General features: G+C 39.0%; 1 protein-coding gene across 2 annotated transcripts in view; it reads left to right on the forward strand.

The window, feature by feature from the left end:
• Positions 1-18,371, forward strand: part of rabgap1l (RAB GTPase activating protein 1-like) — a 132,896-nt gene that overhangs the window by 23,077 nt on the left and 91,448 nt on the right. For both annotated transcript variants that reach the window (XM_038715470.1, XM_038715471.1), the window contains 3 exons: positions 3,881-4,010; positions 8,568-8,661; positions 9,891-10,041. In XM_038715470.1, the coding sequence (XP_038571398.1) occupies positions 3,881-4,010; positions 8,568-8,661; positions 9,891-10,041 (375 nt within the window). The remainder of the gene's footprint in view (positions 1-3,880; positions 4,011-8,567; positions 8,662-9,890; positions 10,042-18,371) is intronic.

Genomic DNA, 18,371 nt, shown 5'->3' on the forward strand with positions numbered 1-18,371 from the left:
TTCAAGTTAAGCTCAGAGTTAGACGGGTTGAGACTTAGATCAGTACTAGGACTGAAGAAAATGTACCTTTCCAAAAGTGTTTCTAAAAGAGAACACTTCAAAATTCAGCTGTACCAAATTTGAGCTTTGCATACATGTTTCTACGAGTGAAATTTTTTTTTTTCATTTTTTGCGTTTGTAAATATCAGTTTGTATGTTTTTAAGATGAGCAACTAAAAACTTAAGCCAGCATTCAGAAGTTGAAATTACCAACTGCAGAGATTGATACTAGTGGTTTTTGACAGAAATGCCACACTTGTTGAAGATTGCTTTGTAAGGGAAAAACACTTGGTGATGAAAGACTCTTTAAACGTCCTGTTATTTTGTGAGGTAAAATGGTATTCATCTGACAGAATAACCTTTAGCAGAGCTCTTCTTTCTTTATGTATCAACAAACAATGTTGTTCCCTCTTCTTTCTTTTTCTTAATATAAATTCACAATACTGTGTTTGTACAGTGGGCCTTCTTTGGCCCAGACATCTGTCACAATTTCTTTAGTGTTAATTCATTTGTTACCTAAGCCGCCTTGGATTTTCTCTAGAAATAGGCCAGGCTTGATTTTCTCTCCAAATATGTGCTCTCATCACTGACTTGAGTTAGTCATTAGATGCCATGCGAGTGGGCAGATCAATGCAGCTCATTGATTCATTCTGCCAGGTTGAGGAGAGAGGCACTGGCAATAATTGAATAGACCAGAAATTAACATCAGTAGCCTCTGACACTCAAGGTCAAGTCTGCTTATGTCTTTGTTCTCTTGGGCTATTCTTTATTCCATTATGTTGGATTTAAGGAGTAGTTAAACTTTGTTGTAGTGATCATTGATGAGCAGTTTTCAAGTTCTTGCGATTACGTGTTAGCCTAAAATTTTGTAACGGTACCTGTCCAGCAGAAACATAGCAACATGGACATCTCATTTACCGTAGTCCTAGATCCCTCTACCTGTTGAATGCAAGTATTCACTAGGGTTTTTGTTCCCACTTGACTATAAGTAAAAATAATTCAACGATTGTTTATTTTATTATTTAAGTTTAAGAGGTGGTATTTTGGTTTTTGGCTTTTTCCCTCTCCTTTATTGAGTTATATATCTTTTTTGTGCATGTACTAGGTTTGCAAAGTGAAAAAGGCCAAAGTCCACCCCAAAGGGAGTTCCCATCTCCCACAGAAAGCACTGCTCTGAACTGCCTGAAAATAGCTCGTTTGTAGTCCAGCCTTTACTTCCCTTTCTTGTGACGTCACAATGAAAATGCGTGTCATAATGCTCGCTGAGTCCGACACGCCCTCAAAAACACCGGTGGAAAAACATTGAGCTGCAGCACACCTCTCCTCTTCCTTCCAAACACTAGCTACCCTCCAAGCAGTCAATGGACATGAAGCTGGTCGGCAACATGTTTACCGTCTTTTCGCTGACCCGCCTTTCTCTGCTTCTGATTGGCTATTACTGGCCTTTCGCTGAGCTGCCCTTCTCTGCTTCTGCTAGTAGTCCTTAACTATGAACTGTGCATGTGCAACTCCCAACAAAGATCATTTAGAGACAAGATGTATCACTCCATAGCTAAAACGAAGCCTTCAACACAGGGTGAAAAGAGGAGCTGCAGCAATGTGCAGTATAACAAAAATATAGTCATCAATCCATCCATCCATCGTCAACTGCTTATCCAGCGTACAGGGTCACGGGGTGCTGGAGCCAATCCCAGCTTACATCGGGCGAATGGCGGGGGTACACCCTGGACAGGTCGCCAGTCCATTGTAGGGCCAAAAACTATGGTGATTTTTGAAAATTAAACCATGTAAACCTGTTCTGGTACAACCCCTAAATAGGATTTTGAACCTGAAAATGAGAATTATACCACCTCTTTAAGTGTATTTTCCAACATGAAATTTAACACAAAATGCATTTCATGACTTAAAACAAAAGAAAATATGGTAACATAGTGAAAACACACTCATTCAATCAATGATTGTCTGCTGAAATATTTTACATTGACTTTCTAAGTTCATTCTGCAAAATGTTTCAATCTTTGTACATTTTCTTACTCTTACCATACCCATCATATTTGCACCGGGCAGGCAGAGCTCAGTCAGCTTTTGTTGGCTTGTTAGCTGCCAGTGGCCCTCTGTGGTTTTATATGGCTTTCCTTGTTCATCCCTGTGTGTGGTTTTTCTTCTTTTTTTTGGTGTCATCTGGTGAGACAGTAAGCTCTGGCCTGACTGATTGGTCAGACAGTTGGCCACCGTCAGGTCTTAGGATAGTCATGCTGATTGTCTTGTTGAGATTTACCCTCACTGACAATCTCTTACTGTCATAATGATACCTGCAGGTCTCTCTTGGGCTTGGATTGCTGTCTGTCCTTGACAAATGAGAATGGATGGTATGCTGGCCAGAGGAACTCTGTGCTAGTCCATGACTCTGGTGCTTCTTTGGCTCCCTTAATATAGCATATAATATATGTCCTTAATGCTGCAAACGTGCACTTTCACACTGGATAGTCCTCGTCCTACTAGCTTTCCTGTGATTGAAGGCATCAGTGATCTGCATAATGTAAATGCATTTTTTGGATGTCATGATTGTGCTGGTCGAAACTAAGTTTAGACTGGTCCAGTGTCACAACGAGTTATTTGAAACTGTCAACCATACAGTCTATGGTTATTGGTGGGAATAAGTTCAGTTAAATTTTATTTTTTTAGCCCCAATTCATAACTGAAGTTATTTCATTGTACTTTTTATATAGACCAGGGGTGAGAGGGGGTTGGGGGGTGAGGGAGCAGGAGAAAAACACAGTAGCACAATGCAAGTTACACATAGAGATGTAAAGTAATAGTTAAAAAATATCAATGAAAGTAATTGCGCCTTGCTCAGGGGGCACCTTCGGCATGGGTCGTGCTGGACTCGATCCTGCAACCCACAGCCAAGTCCTAACAGACTGAGCTAATGCCACCCCTAATGATGATGATAATAATAAGACTAAAATTGATAATAATAAGACTAATAATAATTAGAACATGGGGACAGTAGGTGGCTTGCAACCACAAATCCAGAGAGGGAGAGACGAGAAGCACGAAACTACGGGAGAGGGAAGAAGTCAGGTTAGTAACATGTACTCATGGGATATGAATGCCTAGAGTCAAACCTATACGACCAAATTGTCAAACCTGCTGATCAATTTGTAAATGATTCCAGGTTTTTGAAATTAGTTTTTGTTAACATTTGGTTCACAGTTGTACTTCCTAACTAAAGCAGTGCATGCTATGAAGAGACAATGAAAATTTTTACATTTTTAATTATGATTCATGCAGTTGAATATAAATTTGCAGAACTGTGCACTGCAGATGTCAGTTATTCTGTAGTCAACATAGCATCATTTTATTGCTAGTTGCAACTCCATCCATCCATCCATCCATCATCAACCGCTTATCCTGTGTACAGGTCGCGGGATGCTGGAGCCAATCCCAATTACAGTGGGCGAATGGCGGGGTACACCCTGGACAGGTTGCCAGTCCATTGCAGGGCCACACATAGACAAACAACCAGTCACACTCACTTTCACACCGAAGGACAATTTTAGAGACACCAACTAACCTAGCCTGCATGTCTTTGGACGGTGGGAGGAAGCACCCGGAGAGAACCCACACAGACACGGGGAGAACATGCAAACTCCACACAGAAAGGCCGGGGCAACCGGGGGTTGAACCCACGACATTCTTGCTAATACTGTATATTACATTATTTTGCTTTTTTATTTTTTTTATAAGGATTCATGATTTATTTGTGTGTGTGTGTGTGTGTGTGTATTTTTTTTTCCCCCACAAACATCAAAATTTGTGTGTGTGTGTGTTTACACAGCAGGCACCAGAGAGGGTGGGTCAGAGCGATGCAGTGTATGAGGTAGTGAGTCTTCAGAGGGAGGCAGAGAGAAGCAATGAAGGAAGAGGACAACCGGCCTCGCCCACTGAGGAAGAGGAGGCTGATGAAGGTATGGATGTTCCTTTCTTTCTTCTTTTTCACTCTCTCCCCCCTCTGTTCCTTGGTTTCTACCCCTCTTACTTATAGTTAAGTTAATCCTACAGTATATACTAACACCACCATAGTACATAATCTCCAATAATGCTAATTATTTTCATCTTTGATAAGCCGGTTAGGCTTTCTCTGTATATGTTATATCGATAAGATTCTTCATCAGAAGAATTCTTTATGCTTCCCCCACAAATACATACATACACATATATATTTATATGACAAGTCAACGTTAATTTGTTTTCCAAATCTTGTGTGATTGAGAAATGTGACTTCACATTGCATAGCGCCTTACGCTGCCTTTAATATTAGAGAAAAACAAGACACCTCAGTAAACCTTCACAGGTACAAAAACAAAATAATTGCTTTACCACAAATAGCTTGTCGGTGGGAGAATACATTCCCATTCTGGGTGGCACGAACGCTTCATCTAAATGAGATTATGTGTCCAGATATTCAGTCTGAAATATAGGTTTTCCAACAGCATAAATGTACTATATATTGGCAGACATGAATCAACATGAAGTTTAATTTTGTTTAGACACATAAACAATGGCAGGGATGTATGTACGTGCATGTTTGAACATGTGTTGTGTGTAAGTGAATGTTGTAAGGCATTTGATAACAGCATGAGGATAGATTATAAGGACTGAAATTGAGTGTGTGTGTTTGTATACGTGTGGAAAGAAAGTGCTTGTATTCAGTGTGTAATAACATATTTTGTGTGTGTGTGTGTTTGTTGTACAATCAATGCAGGCAGAATTTCAGGGGTTTTGATAGCCGAGTGAGTGAGTGAGTGCGCGCTTGTGTGTCAAACATGAGGGATGTTGTGTGTGGCCCAATCCTGTTGGGGCTTGTTGGCTGCTAGCACTACCATCACCAGACCATGGTTGTTCTCATTCCAAACGGAGGCTCTTGACCACTCCATCAGTGCATACAAACCATCTGGCACAACCACCATCAATCAGAATATAGTCCATTATCAAACCATGCTGCTTGCGAAGTCAGTTCTTGATTTAAGTACTGAGTCCATTACATTTAACATGATCAGTTTAGGTGACAAGGCAGAGAAAAGTGGATATTTTCCTGTTAATAATGGTAACCGTACCAGAAAAATCGAGGCAAAACAGCAGTAACATTAAAAGCACCAACACTGGCGGTTAGACTCCAGTGGTTCCCAAACATGACCCAGTTTCAGCCTACTAATTTTAACAGGACTGGCATTTCCTGACCACTGGCTCGGTTGTGCAGGTGTTGCAGATTAGGCCTGGCCACAATTCAGACTGCACGCTTCATAATTTGGTTTGGATTAAGCTGTACATTTCTGTGTTCATTTAGCTGTTAGCCTATGACATTTTAATAGGATGCAAAAGCCTACAGTAGAAGAATACTGACTGCAGCTGAATGTGAACGTACAAAATATAAACCATGGAAACATGGGAACATCTACCACTGGAGACTCATCTTCATCTTATTGTGTTGCTTCTCTTGCTTCTTCTCTTTGCCACTGTTAACAGTCTTCTACTTTTTTTTTACCTTGAAGCACTAAAAGGTATTAACAGAGTGGGAGGCAAAAGTTGTCGCTCCTATGTCTAGCTGCCGACTTGCCTAAAGTCACGAGTCAGCCACCAAGGCCGGGGCTGACGGCTTTCAACTGGCACTGTGGAAGCCATTCAGAGGGCTTTTTCTTTAACGCCAATCTACTCCCCCAGAGCTGAAAATTGGAGGCGCTCAGGGCTGTGGAGCTGGAGGTCAGCCTCATTGTGCACAGAAATGAATACACTCCCAGTCTAGATGCCACCGCTGTCAGCGCACACACATTCAATTCATGTGAATGTCATTTCTTTCTTCTTGGAAGCTGCAATGTGGAAAGTAGGCCTGAAGCTGGCATTCTCTTTTTTATTTTATTTTTTTCTCCTTAGCTTTTTCTTTCACAGCATGCTTTGTGATTCTTGCTTATTGTGTTTTTTTTGTTAACCTTTTTTATATACATGTGCGGACACACACACACACACACACACACACACACACACACACACACACACACACACACACAAATACTGTGTGTTCTACTTTCATATACTTTTCACACAGACGTATGTGATCATACACATGCATTTATTCATAAATTCCCTCTGCTATATTGTGTAAGTGGAATTATCCTGTATCTGCTTAATACTGCTAACTGAGACAAAAACAGCTGGATTCATTCAGTACACCGTTATCAAATAAGAGGTGAGGGTCAAAAGTGAAAGACATGTCAAGGACGTTGAATTAAAAATGATAAAAGTACATTAACAAGGGCTAAAATATTACAGGTAAAACATCTTTGTGGCACTTGTAGAGAATTTCTGCTCACTTTAATGTTGACAAAACCAATCCACGAGTGGCTTTAACATCAGCGAGATCCTTTTTGAGAGCAACTCTACAGTGAATGTATAGCCCCCCTCCAGATTAAAAGGGAACAGTAATGGACCTCGTCTTCACAGTTTCTTTCATCACCTGGTAAGTTGGCAGTGGCATTGGACTCACGCTTCCTTGCCACGTGTCCTTAGCCATTCTGAGGACAGAAGCAGCAGCTTTGTGCTGAACCATTTGAAAAGGCTCATCAAGCATTTATAAAGACCTGAAAAGCCCCTGCTGAGGCTACTCCCCCAGAGTAGGATGTATAGGAGCAGCGGTGCATTGAGCATAGCATGTTCTAGAAGAAAATGTCTTAACTCATTATTTAATGTCAAGACCGTAGTAAAGGCTTCAGTGGGAGTGAATGATTTTTAACACTTTTCTGGGCTATTGTTGCTCTCTGGGAAAACTAATGCCATGCCCTGAGAAGTTAATTGCCACTATTTTTGTTTTTGTTATATTATGTCAGTTGTAAAATGTCTGTTTCATTTTAGCAACCTTTGTTTTAATTATAAACAAGGGCACAAAAGACACATTCGCAGTTGGATTTGTTTATGAGTAATCAGTCATCTAGGTCGTGGGATAAAATGAAAAATAAAAGCCTAACTGGATTGAAAATAACATATCTCTTTGTAGTTTAGCAGTGAGGTACCTATTTGTTTTGTATTTATAGACCATAATTAATAGAAATTTTCTGTGTCTATTTAAATTTAAGGAGAAGATTACGAGTTAACCCTGGGCCAGAGTCACTCTAACAATCAAATCCAATTCTACATCTATTTTATACAATGCATGTGTTTGTTTCCGTGGGCAGTCTCTGTGTGGGGATCAGTTCATCTTTCCAGCAGCAGAGCAGGGCAGACAGTCAATTAGTGCTTCTGCATCTAAACACAAGTGGTTCACTGTGCTGATTGCCTCTTGTCAGCCTCACAAACCATCAGACAGGAGAACAGCAATAATGTAAAGTGTAGGCACTGCACAGGCACTCACTCCTTCCTCCATTTGAGTGTGGCATCAGTATTAACAGATTTTAAAATGTGCAGTTCCCTGACATATACTGTATGTCTTGAAGATGTGTCATTGCTTGTTTCAAGACAAACATGTCCTGTTGTCTTTGACTAAGTACTTACTACTGTGAGTAACATTTAAACACAAAGATAGCACAACACACTAAATTTTAGACAATGTTAAAGAGGTCATATTATGCTGGCCTTTTCTCTCTCCTTATATATCTTTTTTGTGCATGTAATAGGTTTGCAAAGTGAAAAAGGCCAAAGTCTACCCCAAAGGGAGTTCCCATCTCACACTGAGCTGCAGCACACAGTGACAACGACGTCCACCTGCTGCCTTTCCTCTCTCTTCCAAACACTAGCTACCCTCCAGGCAGTCAATGGACATAAAGTTGTTACTGTGATATAGAGACAGAGCTCAGTTAAAACATTATGGATGAAAGATTCATTTGTTACAAATTAATAACTCACCACTCTGAAACTCTTGCTCCTGTCCATGTTGCTAAGCTGGTAAGGGGAACATATACAGCTGAATCGAAGCCGTGTTTACCAGCCTCTCACGACCTGCCCTGCTCTGCTTCTGATTGGCTAGTAGTCCTTAACTAGGAACTGCGCATGTGCTCAGACAACTCCCAACTCCCAACAAAGATCTTGTAGAGATAAGATGTATCACTCCATAGCTAAAATGAAGCCTTCAACACAGGGTGAAAAGAGGAGCTGCAGCAATGTGCAGTATGAGAAAACACATATGGTGTTTTTAAGGGCTAAAACGATTCATCGATAAAATCGATTAATAAAATGCATCGACACAAATTCTTTGCCGCCGCCGCGCAAAAGTACTTCTTAAACGACGCAACGATGTATCATTGAAATAATCTATCGAAACTTCGAATACTAAAATCATCGTTAGCTGCAGCCCTAGTGTTTTTTGAAAATTAGGACCATGTAAACCTATTCCGGTACAACCCCTTAATAAGATTTTGAACCTGAAAATGAAGCTTAGTAGTGTATTCCCATATGGACAAAGGTTACAGATATCAGGAATGATCCCCTTGTGTTCTAAATGTCTGTTAATATCTGGGTGTGTTTTATGTTTCCTGCAGATAGCGACAGTGAAATCTCCAGTGGGACAGGAGACGTTTCTAAAGACTGTCCTGAGAAAATCCTGGAGTCCTGGGGAGGAATACTCAACAGATGGTAAGTCTTTAAAAGAGACAGATGAATCAAATTTAGATATTAACTAGATGGTGCAAGATAGTTGGACACAAGCAAAAACAGTGAGGAGAATGAAATACAGGAAATTAATATAAAAATATTGATGGAATTGTATGCAGCTGTATGATCTAGAAGAAGAAAAGGTGGAAAGTACAGTGAAAGACAAGAAGAAATGCAGATAAAAATTGAGAAATAAAAATACTGAATGAACTGATTTAGAGAAATAGTGGGAGATGGACATAGACACTGGGAATCTTAGTGCTGAAAATGTCAGTTTCGGTTAAAAAACATTTGCACAAGACATCTAGAATATGTCAATCTGTTGTAAAGAGAAATATTTATCTAGATTTAAAGAAATTTTAGTAGTTTTAAGGGGAAAAATTGATATTGCCTCTAAAGACCTGTAATTTATACCATTTACTTGTGAATGATACAGTAGCACCAACTTATAATAAGGAACAGTAAGGAAACTAGTGTAAATATACCAGAAGTGTCATAAATGCAGTTATATCAAACTTTTGAATTTTGGGTCTCCATCTTGTGACATGACACATTGGGCCCATCCTGCCTCATACAGACTATGATTTACCGTACAGGCCAGAGGCCCTTTTCATGATTTCATTATCTTCAGTTCTCTTCAGATATAGCCATTTATTTATAATGCTATAACACATACAGCGACTTTCACAACAATCACCAGTGATACATACAGCTTTAGGTACAGACACTGGCATAATTAACCAAATGAAAGATGTTTCTGGATTTTCATTTTATTTCACAGCCTGTTTTCTTGCTGTTGCATCAGCACAATGAAGTGAAGTAATTTATCAGGAAATTACTTTTATATGACCTCAATAAATGCATTACAATGAGATTTCAAGCATCATTAAAAAGAGCTGACTGTGTGTTCTCAAAAGCAAGATATTTCCTCATGTGGGAGAATTCTTTCAGCATGGCAGCGCCGTGGTTAATACTCTGCTCTAACACACAACAGTACTGTACTTTGTTCTGTAGTTACTATAACATGAATACTGTGTGACGGTCATATAACTCTGTACTGTCATTGCACAAATGTCACCGTTACACATAAAGGATATAATAAAAACAAACAAATCAATGATCAAGCTACACTTCAAATTAATATTTAAAGTGGCTAAATTTCATTAGGTGAGATTATAAAGTAATTGGTTATTTATGTGTGTGTGTATCAGGCATGGCAACCTGTCCACTCGTCCGAAGGGTTTGCCCTCGTTGGTTCGCAGTGGCATTCCTGAGCCACTCAGAGCTGAAGTCTGGCAGCTGCTGGCCGGTTGCCACGACAACCACGACCTGCTTGAGCACTACCGCATCCTCATCACCAAGGTAAAGGCACCACACACAGATCATGGAGGGACAACTGCTTATAACAAGTTGCATTTACTATACGCTTTTCTATTTTTTAGTTTTATGTGGAAGTGTGTGAGCTGATTTAAAACACAGAATGTTTGCTGACAGCTCATATACGCAAATGACTGTGTGTACTTAACTTTAATTTCCCCCCAAAATGTTTTATCATATCTGGATCTGCGTGCTGGCACACATCTCAACATTAGCTCAAAAAATGACTCCTAACAAAAGTCAGAGTTATTTTAAATTACCAGGTAAATGTGTGGTTTTCTCCTCCTGCTCTCTATTCATCGCTTCATGTAAACTTAAAATATGGAAAACCATGTTCTCGATGATACTTTTATATGATTCCATCAGTTTCAATTGTTTGCCTATGGTGATAGGAACCTTAAGCATACACACTGGTGAAAGTATTTTGTCTTTCTCGTGTGTGTGGATGTTTCTTACACCATACAGTAGTTAACAGTCCACTGCCTCTCCCAGAAATAGTGCAATTCCTGGTTACGTTTTGGTGGAAACTAGATGAGTGGTGTGAATGGTTATTAAATAATTTCACAATGATGAAAGCAAAGTGTGAAATATTTTTCCTTATTATGTCTACCATACTATGTCTGAGAGTACCAACATTACTGATATTGCTCTTGTCATTACAGCTGTTCCTCTGAACTGCGTGTCTTGTTGGAGAACACTCTCATTTAGCTGTGACATTTAAATGCATGTGTTGCTGTCTCAGGGCTATTACAGCCCGTGTTGGCCCTTGGCCTCTGAAGGAGCTTGCGAGAATTCAAAGTGATTTTTTTAGACCTTTAGTATTTAACTGTTGGGCATTCTTAAGGCTGTGTTTGTCTGTTTGGTCGGTTGAGTTTAAGGCGGTCATGGTCATACAGGTGCGCAACAAACTCTGGTGCCCCGAAAACTGGATTTGGATTTCCTGCTGACTAAAGGTCACTTTTACACCTGTAGTTTCTTGTTTCATTTGGTCAAGACCAAAGGAACAAAAAGATTCACTGTTGACCCAGATAGGGAAATGGGGTGAACACTCACAAGTGACAGCAAGTTACTTTATCACTTTACTGCACCTTAACCTGTTCACTGATGTTCTCTGTTATTTTATTATATATCTGTAGATTAGGTGCGAAAGACCCACTAACACAAATAGATTGCGGCTTCACTTTTTTTGTTCATCTCCAGAATGACTTACAACTTGTGCAAGACTAGAACAAAGTAACAGTAAACATGCCATCCAAAATAGGTAGCACACACACCCAAATTCTCCTTACCAATATTACAGGCAACTATTGGTAAGGAGTTTAAAGGTCAAAGCTTCAATGGCCAGAGAGCAGAGATGGACATAATTTTCCATTGACATACGTATTGATTTAGAATTGAGTTCCAAGCCATTAAACAGTTCTTGGTATTAGTCATAGAAAGACACAGATGTTATGGGTTGCACTGCATGAGACTACAGCTTTATTAGCGTCATTTTTACATGTGTAGGCACATTTCATATAGATATTCATATGTTTTCATGATTAGGATAAAGATAACAGCCCATCATTGTGTTATCCAGTAAATATCTATTACTTTGCTTGATATACTGATATTTTTATAATTTGATAAATATGAGCACCTCAGTTTTCAACTACACCTGGCATTGCTATGCTAGTTTTCTATAGTTATAAATTAAAACTTCATTTTCCAAATGTGATCGAGCAGTTGTGTGACCGGGATCTGGCGAGAGATTTATAACAAAGCCCCACTGGACCAGATAGGAGCAGTGTTAGGAGGTGATAAACACGCAAAGCAGTCAGATGTCCTCGCTTTTATGGTTAATACAATAGTCTTTCTCCTTTGCCTCACTGAAGCGGGTGAAACTACCTGCCTCGATCAATATGCAAAGAGAAAGAGGGGGAGAGATGGAAAGAAGAAAAATGGAGAGAGGGAGGAATTTGGACCCATAAATATGAGGTTGTTGTCACTGAGGGAGAATTGGAGAAAAGGAATGTGTGTAAACGTCAAGAGAGCCTGGCAGATTTCTGTCTTGCCTGAGTCACATATTTTTAGTTGTATTTCACCTACTGTGTAAATTTCTCTTTGTCTTTCTGTTTATCTCACTATCTTTATCTGGTAAATTGGGACAGTTTTTCTTTTTAAGTCCCATTTCTCTACCTTGCCTTCGCGGTCCTTTCTTTCTCTTTCCAATAGTATATGTCTTTTCCCTCTGTTCATTGCTTACACTCATTCTTTCTTCTTTCATATGAGCCATGTTTTTTATGCCTCTCTTTCTCTATATCGCTCTCATTACATAAGACCAAGCTTCTTCAGTTCAACTCATTTATTGTCATTCCACTGGCTGGGCAATGCCCACATCCTCTGTTTTGCTGGAGTAGTGATGGTATTGATAGGCGGGTGGCCGGGCTATTAATAGCTACACCAAATGAATGGAACTGAGGAAGGATAGAGGAGGGAGGGAAAGAGGGAAAAGAAGCAAATGACAGCAACGGCGAGGGCGATGTGGAGCTTATTAATGTCTGTTGTCTGGGCTCAGTGACGACGTTAATGCTGATTGAATTTTAAGTAATTGGATTCTAGTCCTTATGGAAGGAGTATCAGTGTCTGTAATCAGTGCTTTGTATCACCAGGGGTTCTGGGCAGGCGTTATGTTAGTGATCCACAGCCGATGGGTGTTAAATCATGTGTGGTTTGTAGACCTAAAAATACATCACCAAAACAGATGCAGAAAATAGAAACAATTTTTTTTTTTAATTGTACTTGGTGAGTGAACTGATTTTAATTGTGATTTCTGTGTTATAGACAAACAACAGAACACAATATGCAATGCTTAGCAATTTAATTTCATGGTGCACTGCTTTTCTAACAGAAAATGAGCTATATAGCATGCATTTTTTTCATTTGTGCATACAACTGGCACCTTTCTTCTTTTAGCTGTTCCTAAACATCCTTGTAAATGTCTTAAAAAGTCAGCGGTTTATTGTAATGACAGTACAGACCCACTGAATCATATGTCCTTCAGCCTTCCATATTTCACGCTTAGGAATGAGTCCTGTGCACGTCTTCTCAAATATATTTTACTCTAGGCCCATGTTAGTGACACAGCAAAAAAAAACTGTTTAGTAGGGAAATGGTTGCAGCATTTCTTATGAAACATATCTTACATTAGTATTTTGTTTGTGCTGGAATATGCCACATTCAGACAAGTGCTTTTAAATGTTGTTGTTTTTTTTGTGTGTATGTGTTTTCAGGTACTGTTTGTGTGTGTAATTTAAAATGTGGTCACATCTCATTTTCTATCAATCCCATGTGACATGATTCTGATGTTCAACAAACTGAGATGACAGACAGATAAAGACATTTCATGTCCCTGAGAAAAACTGAGCATAATTAAAACAAATGAGTCAACAGCCAAGCTTTCTTATTACTAACTTTGTTAATACATGTTGAGTTTTGAGCATAGTGAATGCATGCCTGTCCTGTTGCTATGACAGCCAACGATGTAATGGCAGCAAATGATTATGTATTTGAAACACACAAATGTGATCTGGCCATGACTCACTGTAAAAAAAAAAAAAAAAAAGTCCTATTCTGGTACCTGGCTACACTACTACATGGACTGCAAAAGGTTACTCGCCACTTGTACTAATTTAGAATACAAAACTTTGTTTACAGTTTAATTTAGACTCCAGTAGATGGATGGTTTGTTTTACATGTTGATAACTTAAGATGAGGTGTTGCCTACTCATAAGTTTAGCTGATTCAAAGAATCATTATCAGAAGTACAGTAGTTTATTTCATTTCCTATATATGGAGACTTAGAAATTTAAAAACGACTACCCACCTGGAAGAATTATATTGGTATGTATTATTTTTGGAGTTCATAAATCATGTTGTGAGCTTTCAAAGTGATCTTGTGACCTCTTGAGGGATCCCTTCCTAAGGTGAGAACCTCTGTGTTAGGAACTTACTGAGCATTTAGCAGCATGTTGTACTGCTCTCATTTACAGATGTCACACCCAGAGTCACAAATACACACTCTGTCACACACACACCATAGCCTTAGGGCATCTGAGACATTCACAAATCTTTCTCGGCTGGCTCAGCACTGTGTTTGGGGTCTGGGTTGGGGGGTGCTAGTGACATTTGAACAACCTTTTCGTATCCCTAGAGCTGAACAAGTCCAAGGTGTGCTGCCTCGCATGAACCAACAGCTTAAAAAAGCTCAGCCAGCTATTTCCAGGCCTGCCTTTCCAAAGACCAATCTCACTCACAGCCAGTTTGTTGGCGGTGGTCAGCATCTCGCAACAGGTATGGCTGCTGTAATCAGAAGCCTGAAACAGCGGTTTCAACACAGCAGGCCGTAAGGAGCCTTATACTGAAGGTCTTCCAGAGGAATTGATTTTTTCTTTGACTTTTCTTTTCAAAGCTTTTGTACAAGATGTCACCCTTTTCTAACTTTTTGTACTAATTATTAGCTATGTCATATATATTGTATAAATACTGTACTGTATAAAAACCCTAGTACATTCAGTATTGTTGTCTTTTGTTTGGGTACTGTGGTATGATTACATACACAAATCCCATTTCTATCTACTGAAATAAGTGTACGGTAAAAGTAATAAAACTTATTTTAGCTGTAAAGATTTCATGTATCTATCATTTTCCATTCCTTTTGTGAACTTTGCTGGATTTCCCTTCCATGACTGGAAGCAGCTTACAAAGCATGTAATGAATTCTAAGAGAAAATTAGACCAGCGCTGTGATAGTGCTTTACATTTTGATGTTGAATCATATTCAGGCCAGGCGCCAGCTTAGCGATGACATTTAACGTCTGTGTACAATCAAAGGTAGCATCAGCCATGCAGTCCTGCTCCAATAATACTACACCCACGCCTGATAACCCACATACAGATAAATGGAGTACAATGTACATAAGATGGCTGCCATGGTAACTGCGAAGGTCGATGGACTTCTCTCTCCTTAAAGTTGTCTCCATGACAATTCTGTGTCTCCTTTAAAAATTAAGTACTTGATATCTGGATAATTGGAACCTGGATAAGTGGCCAGCTACTTTTTTGTCTTTCATATTTTTTATTTTATTTAACCTTCTACTTTTTCAACCGGCTGAGCAGTACTTTACAGTTTGTGTTAGGGCTACCCTCTAATAGTTGACTAAACGGTTAGTCCAGGAGAAGAGTATTAGTTGACAGACTTTTCATTAGTCCGCTAGTCACAGAAATAAACCCTCTAAAATCTTACACTCTATTTGGGAGCTGCGCCTTGTCACCGGGACGTATCAGGGCATTGTTGCAACACGGATCTTTTCTCTTATAACACAGAAGTCACTTACTGGCGGATCATTATCGCTTGTCGTTAACAGGAGCACTGTACTTGCAGAGTTCTTGCAAAATGTATATTTTAAAGGCTCATTATTACTGTTATGTATTTCTCTATAATGTAACATGTTTCTGTAGTCTCATGCAGTGCAATTTTACTTATATTCCTTCTCTGCCCTGGAAATCAAACCATTTTCTGATGCCTCAAAATTTATCTAATTAAATTATTTTCATAAACGTGTGACGACTATTTGACTAATGGCTTAAACTATAACGACTACTAGTCTTCTAAGGAAATCTTTAGTCAAGGGCAGCCCAATATGTTTACACGTGCAAGTAGTTTGAATTTCGAATACAAATCAGACAGCTCTACCATCTTGTGAGCTGGAGAGGTGATTGGGGTTGAGTGTGACGGTGCAAAGCATATTGTTACTCACAGGGACTGTTTACACATTATGCACATACATAAACACAATTCCTCTGGCTGTGTTGTCTGCCCTACCACTAGTTGGAAGTCTACCACCGTTGATGGATAAAAAAAAAAAAATTTCCCTTGAAGGTCTACTCTTGTCAATCACCGCTTCTCATACAAGACACACACGCTCACATTCTCCCCACTATCCCATCCTGCATCCCACTATCTGTAGGGACCAGCTGCACTGCATGGCCACAAAACAGCCAAGCAACACCACTTCCATTCTCCCCTCCTCACAATATAGGTCTATTCACAGCACCCCTCCCATCCCAGCTCTGTGTGTGTCTCCATAATGCAGCCCTTCAGCTTCCATTCACATTTCCACAGCAGAAACTTAGTAGGCACCACAAAAGGAAACACCGCCTTGCTACCACAGCTTTAGGAAAATCAATATCTGGAAAAGAAAAACAAAAATTAGATCTGTCATCGTTTAAATTTATCTAAATAAATTATCAAGTGAAAAGTGACTAAGGGTTTATGATGAATGTTGAGTATTTATACCACTTATGTGTACTGGATCTAAGATCAATAGATAGATTTCTGTTGGAGCAATCTCATCTAAGCAGCTTATAGTAACAGTAAATAGAGTAAAATTTCTCAATGAAAATGCAATACCAAAGGTGAGGTAAACTAATTTTATAAATTTGGGTGTTTTATACAGCTGTAATTGCGCTTCCATACAGTAGTAAGTGTATCTACTATGTGTGTATTAGCATAGCCTCCTAGCCATGCTGACATTGATATGACAGCTCGTATTAAGGAGATCCAGCCTACAGCGTCTTCTCTGGTCACAACACTTGCATGTCTCAGTCCTCATACCAACTGTAGCCTCACAGCAAAGTAGTACTCTGCTTCTTCCTCTTCCTCACTGCAGATTCACACCAGCTTGCTTCTTGTTATTCAATAAATCGTTTTACATCATTAACATTTTCATCTAGGTGTCGAAAAAATGTGGGTGTATAAGTAATAGAACTGCAACAATTAATTGATTAGTTATTAAACTAATTTGATAATCGATTGGTTTTGAGTATTTTCTTTAAGAAAAAAAGTTAAAGTTCTCTCATTTCGGCTATTTAAATATGAATATTTTCTGATTTTTTTTTTTTTTTATACTCCCTTATGACAGTAAACTGAGCAAAACAAGACATTTGAGGATGTCCTCTTGAGCTTTGGGAAACACTTATCGACATTTTCTACCTGACATTTTATATACCAAACAACTAATCAATAAATTGAGAAAATAATTGACAGTGAAAATAATCTTTAGTTGTAGCCCTAATAAAGTAAGTTTAAGCAAGAAAAAGCTTAAAACAACTCCTATTTGGAAGAAAAGAAGAGACACATAGTGTAATCAACAAGTACTGCATGTCCCTGAACATACAGTAGTGACACATACATAAGGCAGGACAGCAAGCCACTAATAGACAATAGAAAATTATTGCCTATGTGTTAGTTGTGTTTAAAATGCAAATACAAAATGCAGCCATAACCTGTATTTTATACAATGGTATGTTTTTCTTTTGACAAAAAATGTCATTTCAAGTGAAAGTACAAAGAGTAATCCTTTACTTACTTTTAATCCTTTTAAAGTAGTGCAACAGAATTATGAATATAAATGTGTCAACCTGATCAGACAGGTCTTCACCTATGTGGTGTGAGGTAAAATGAAGATGATAGGTGATTTCAGTAGGCAGCCTGCCTTTGACCTTTAGCTCCTGTTTACCATTCAGCTGGAGCGATCCAAGTGTACACAGTATACACGGTGACATTGTGCTGGAGGTGAATATGGTATGGAGATGCTCTTTCTGTTAAGGGTGTTCAATATAAATAGTTGTCATCTGAAATGTGATAATATCTGTTTTCCACATGCTGTGATCTTGCTCTTATCTTTATATTTATCTATATATTTTCCCTTTTTCACCATGTCAATTTCATACATTTCCTCTATTATATTAACCAGTAATAGAATGTGCCACCATGACCATTACTTTCTAAAACGATAATCAGAACTTGTTGCTGTTTAATTATTATCATTTATTTCCAAATACATAGCTGCCTCACAAGACTAATGTTGGCTGTCCACAAGAGAGGGGACTGCAAAATAAAAAATAAAAAAATGTAATCGAAATACAGTGATGGCATTTCAGTATGCACTATACTCGTGTTTTTCATGCTAATCTGCTAGTCTGTGATGCGTTATACTCCAGGATACCAAAGAGCCAAGAGATGCAGAAGGTCTAACAACAGTCTGGCTTTTGCTGGATTGAGTGCTTTAGTTGTCACAGTATCTCCATGGAAACCATTTTTTGCATATAGTGCATGACTTCTCAATTTCCAATGTAGTCTTTATGACCGGAAAGTAAGGCATGCTGCACTAAAGATAATGACTACTAATGTTGTCAGTACTTCTTCAGATTCTTCTTCCTCCGTGCCTAGAAGCTGAGAGCTGAACCCAGACAAAGCTTTACCCACTGTTGATA

Source organism: Micropterus salmoides, unplaced genomic scaffold (assembly GCF_014851395.1).
Source record: "Micropterus salmoides isolate LMB-PRFRI ecotype aquatic unplaced genomic scaffold, ASM1485139v1 Ms_hic_scaffold_13, whole genome shotgun sequence".
Classification (NCBI taxonomy): domain Eukaryota; kingdom Metazoa; phylum Chordata; class Actinopteri; order Centrarchiformes; family Centrarchidae; genus Micropterus; species Micropterus salmoides.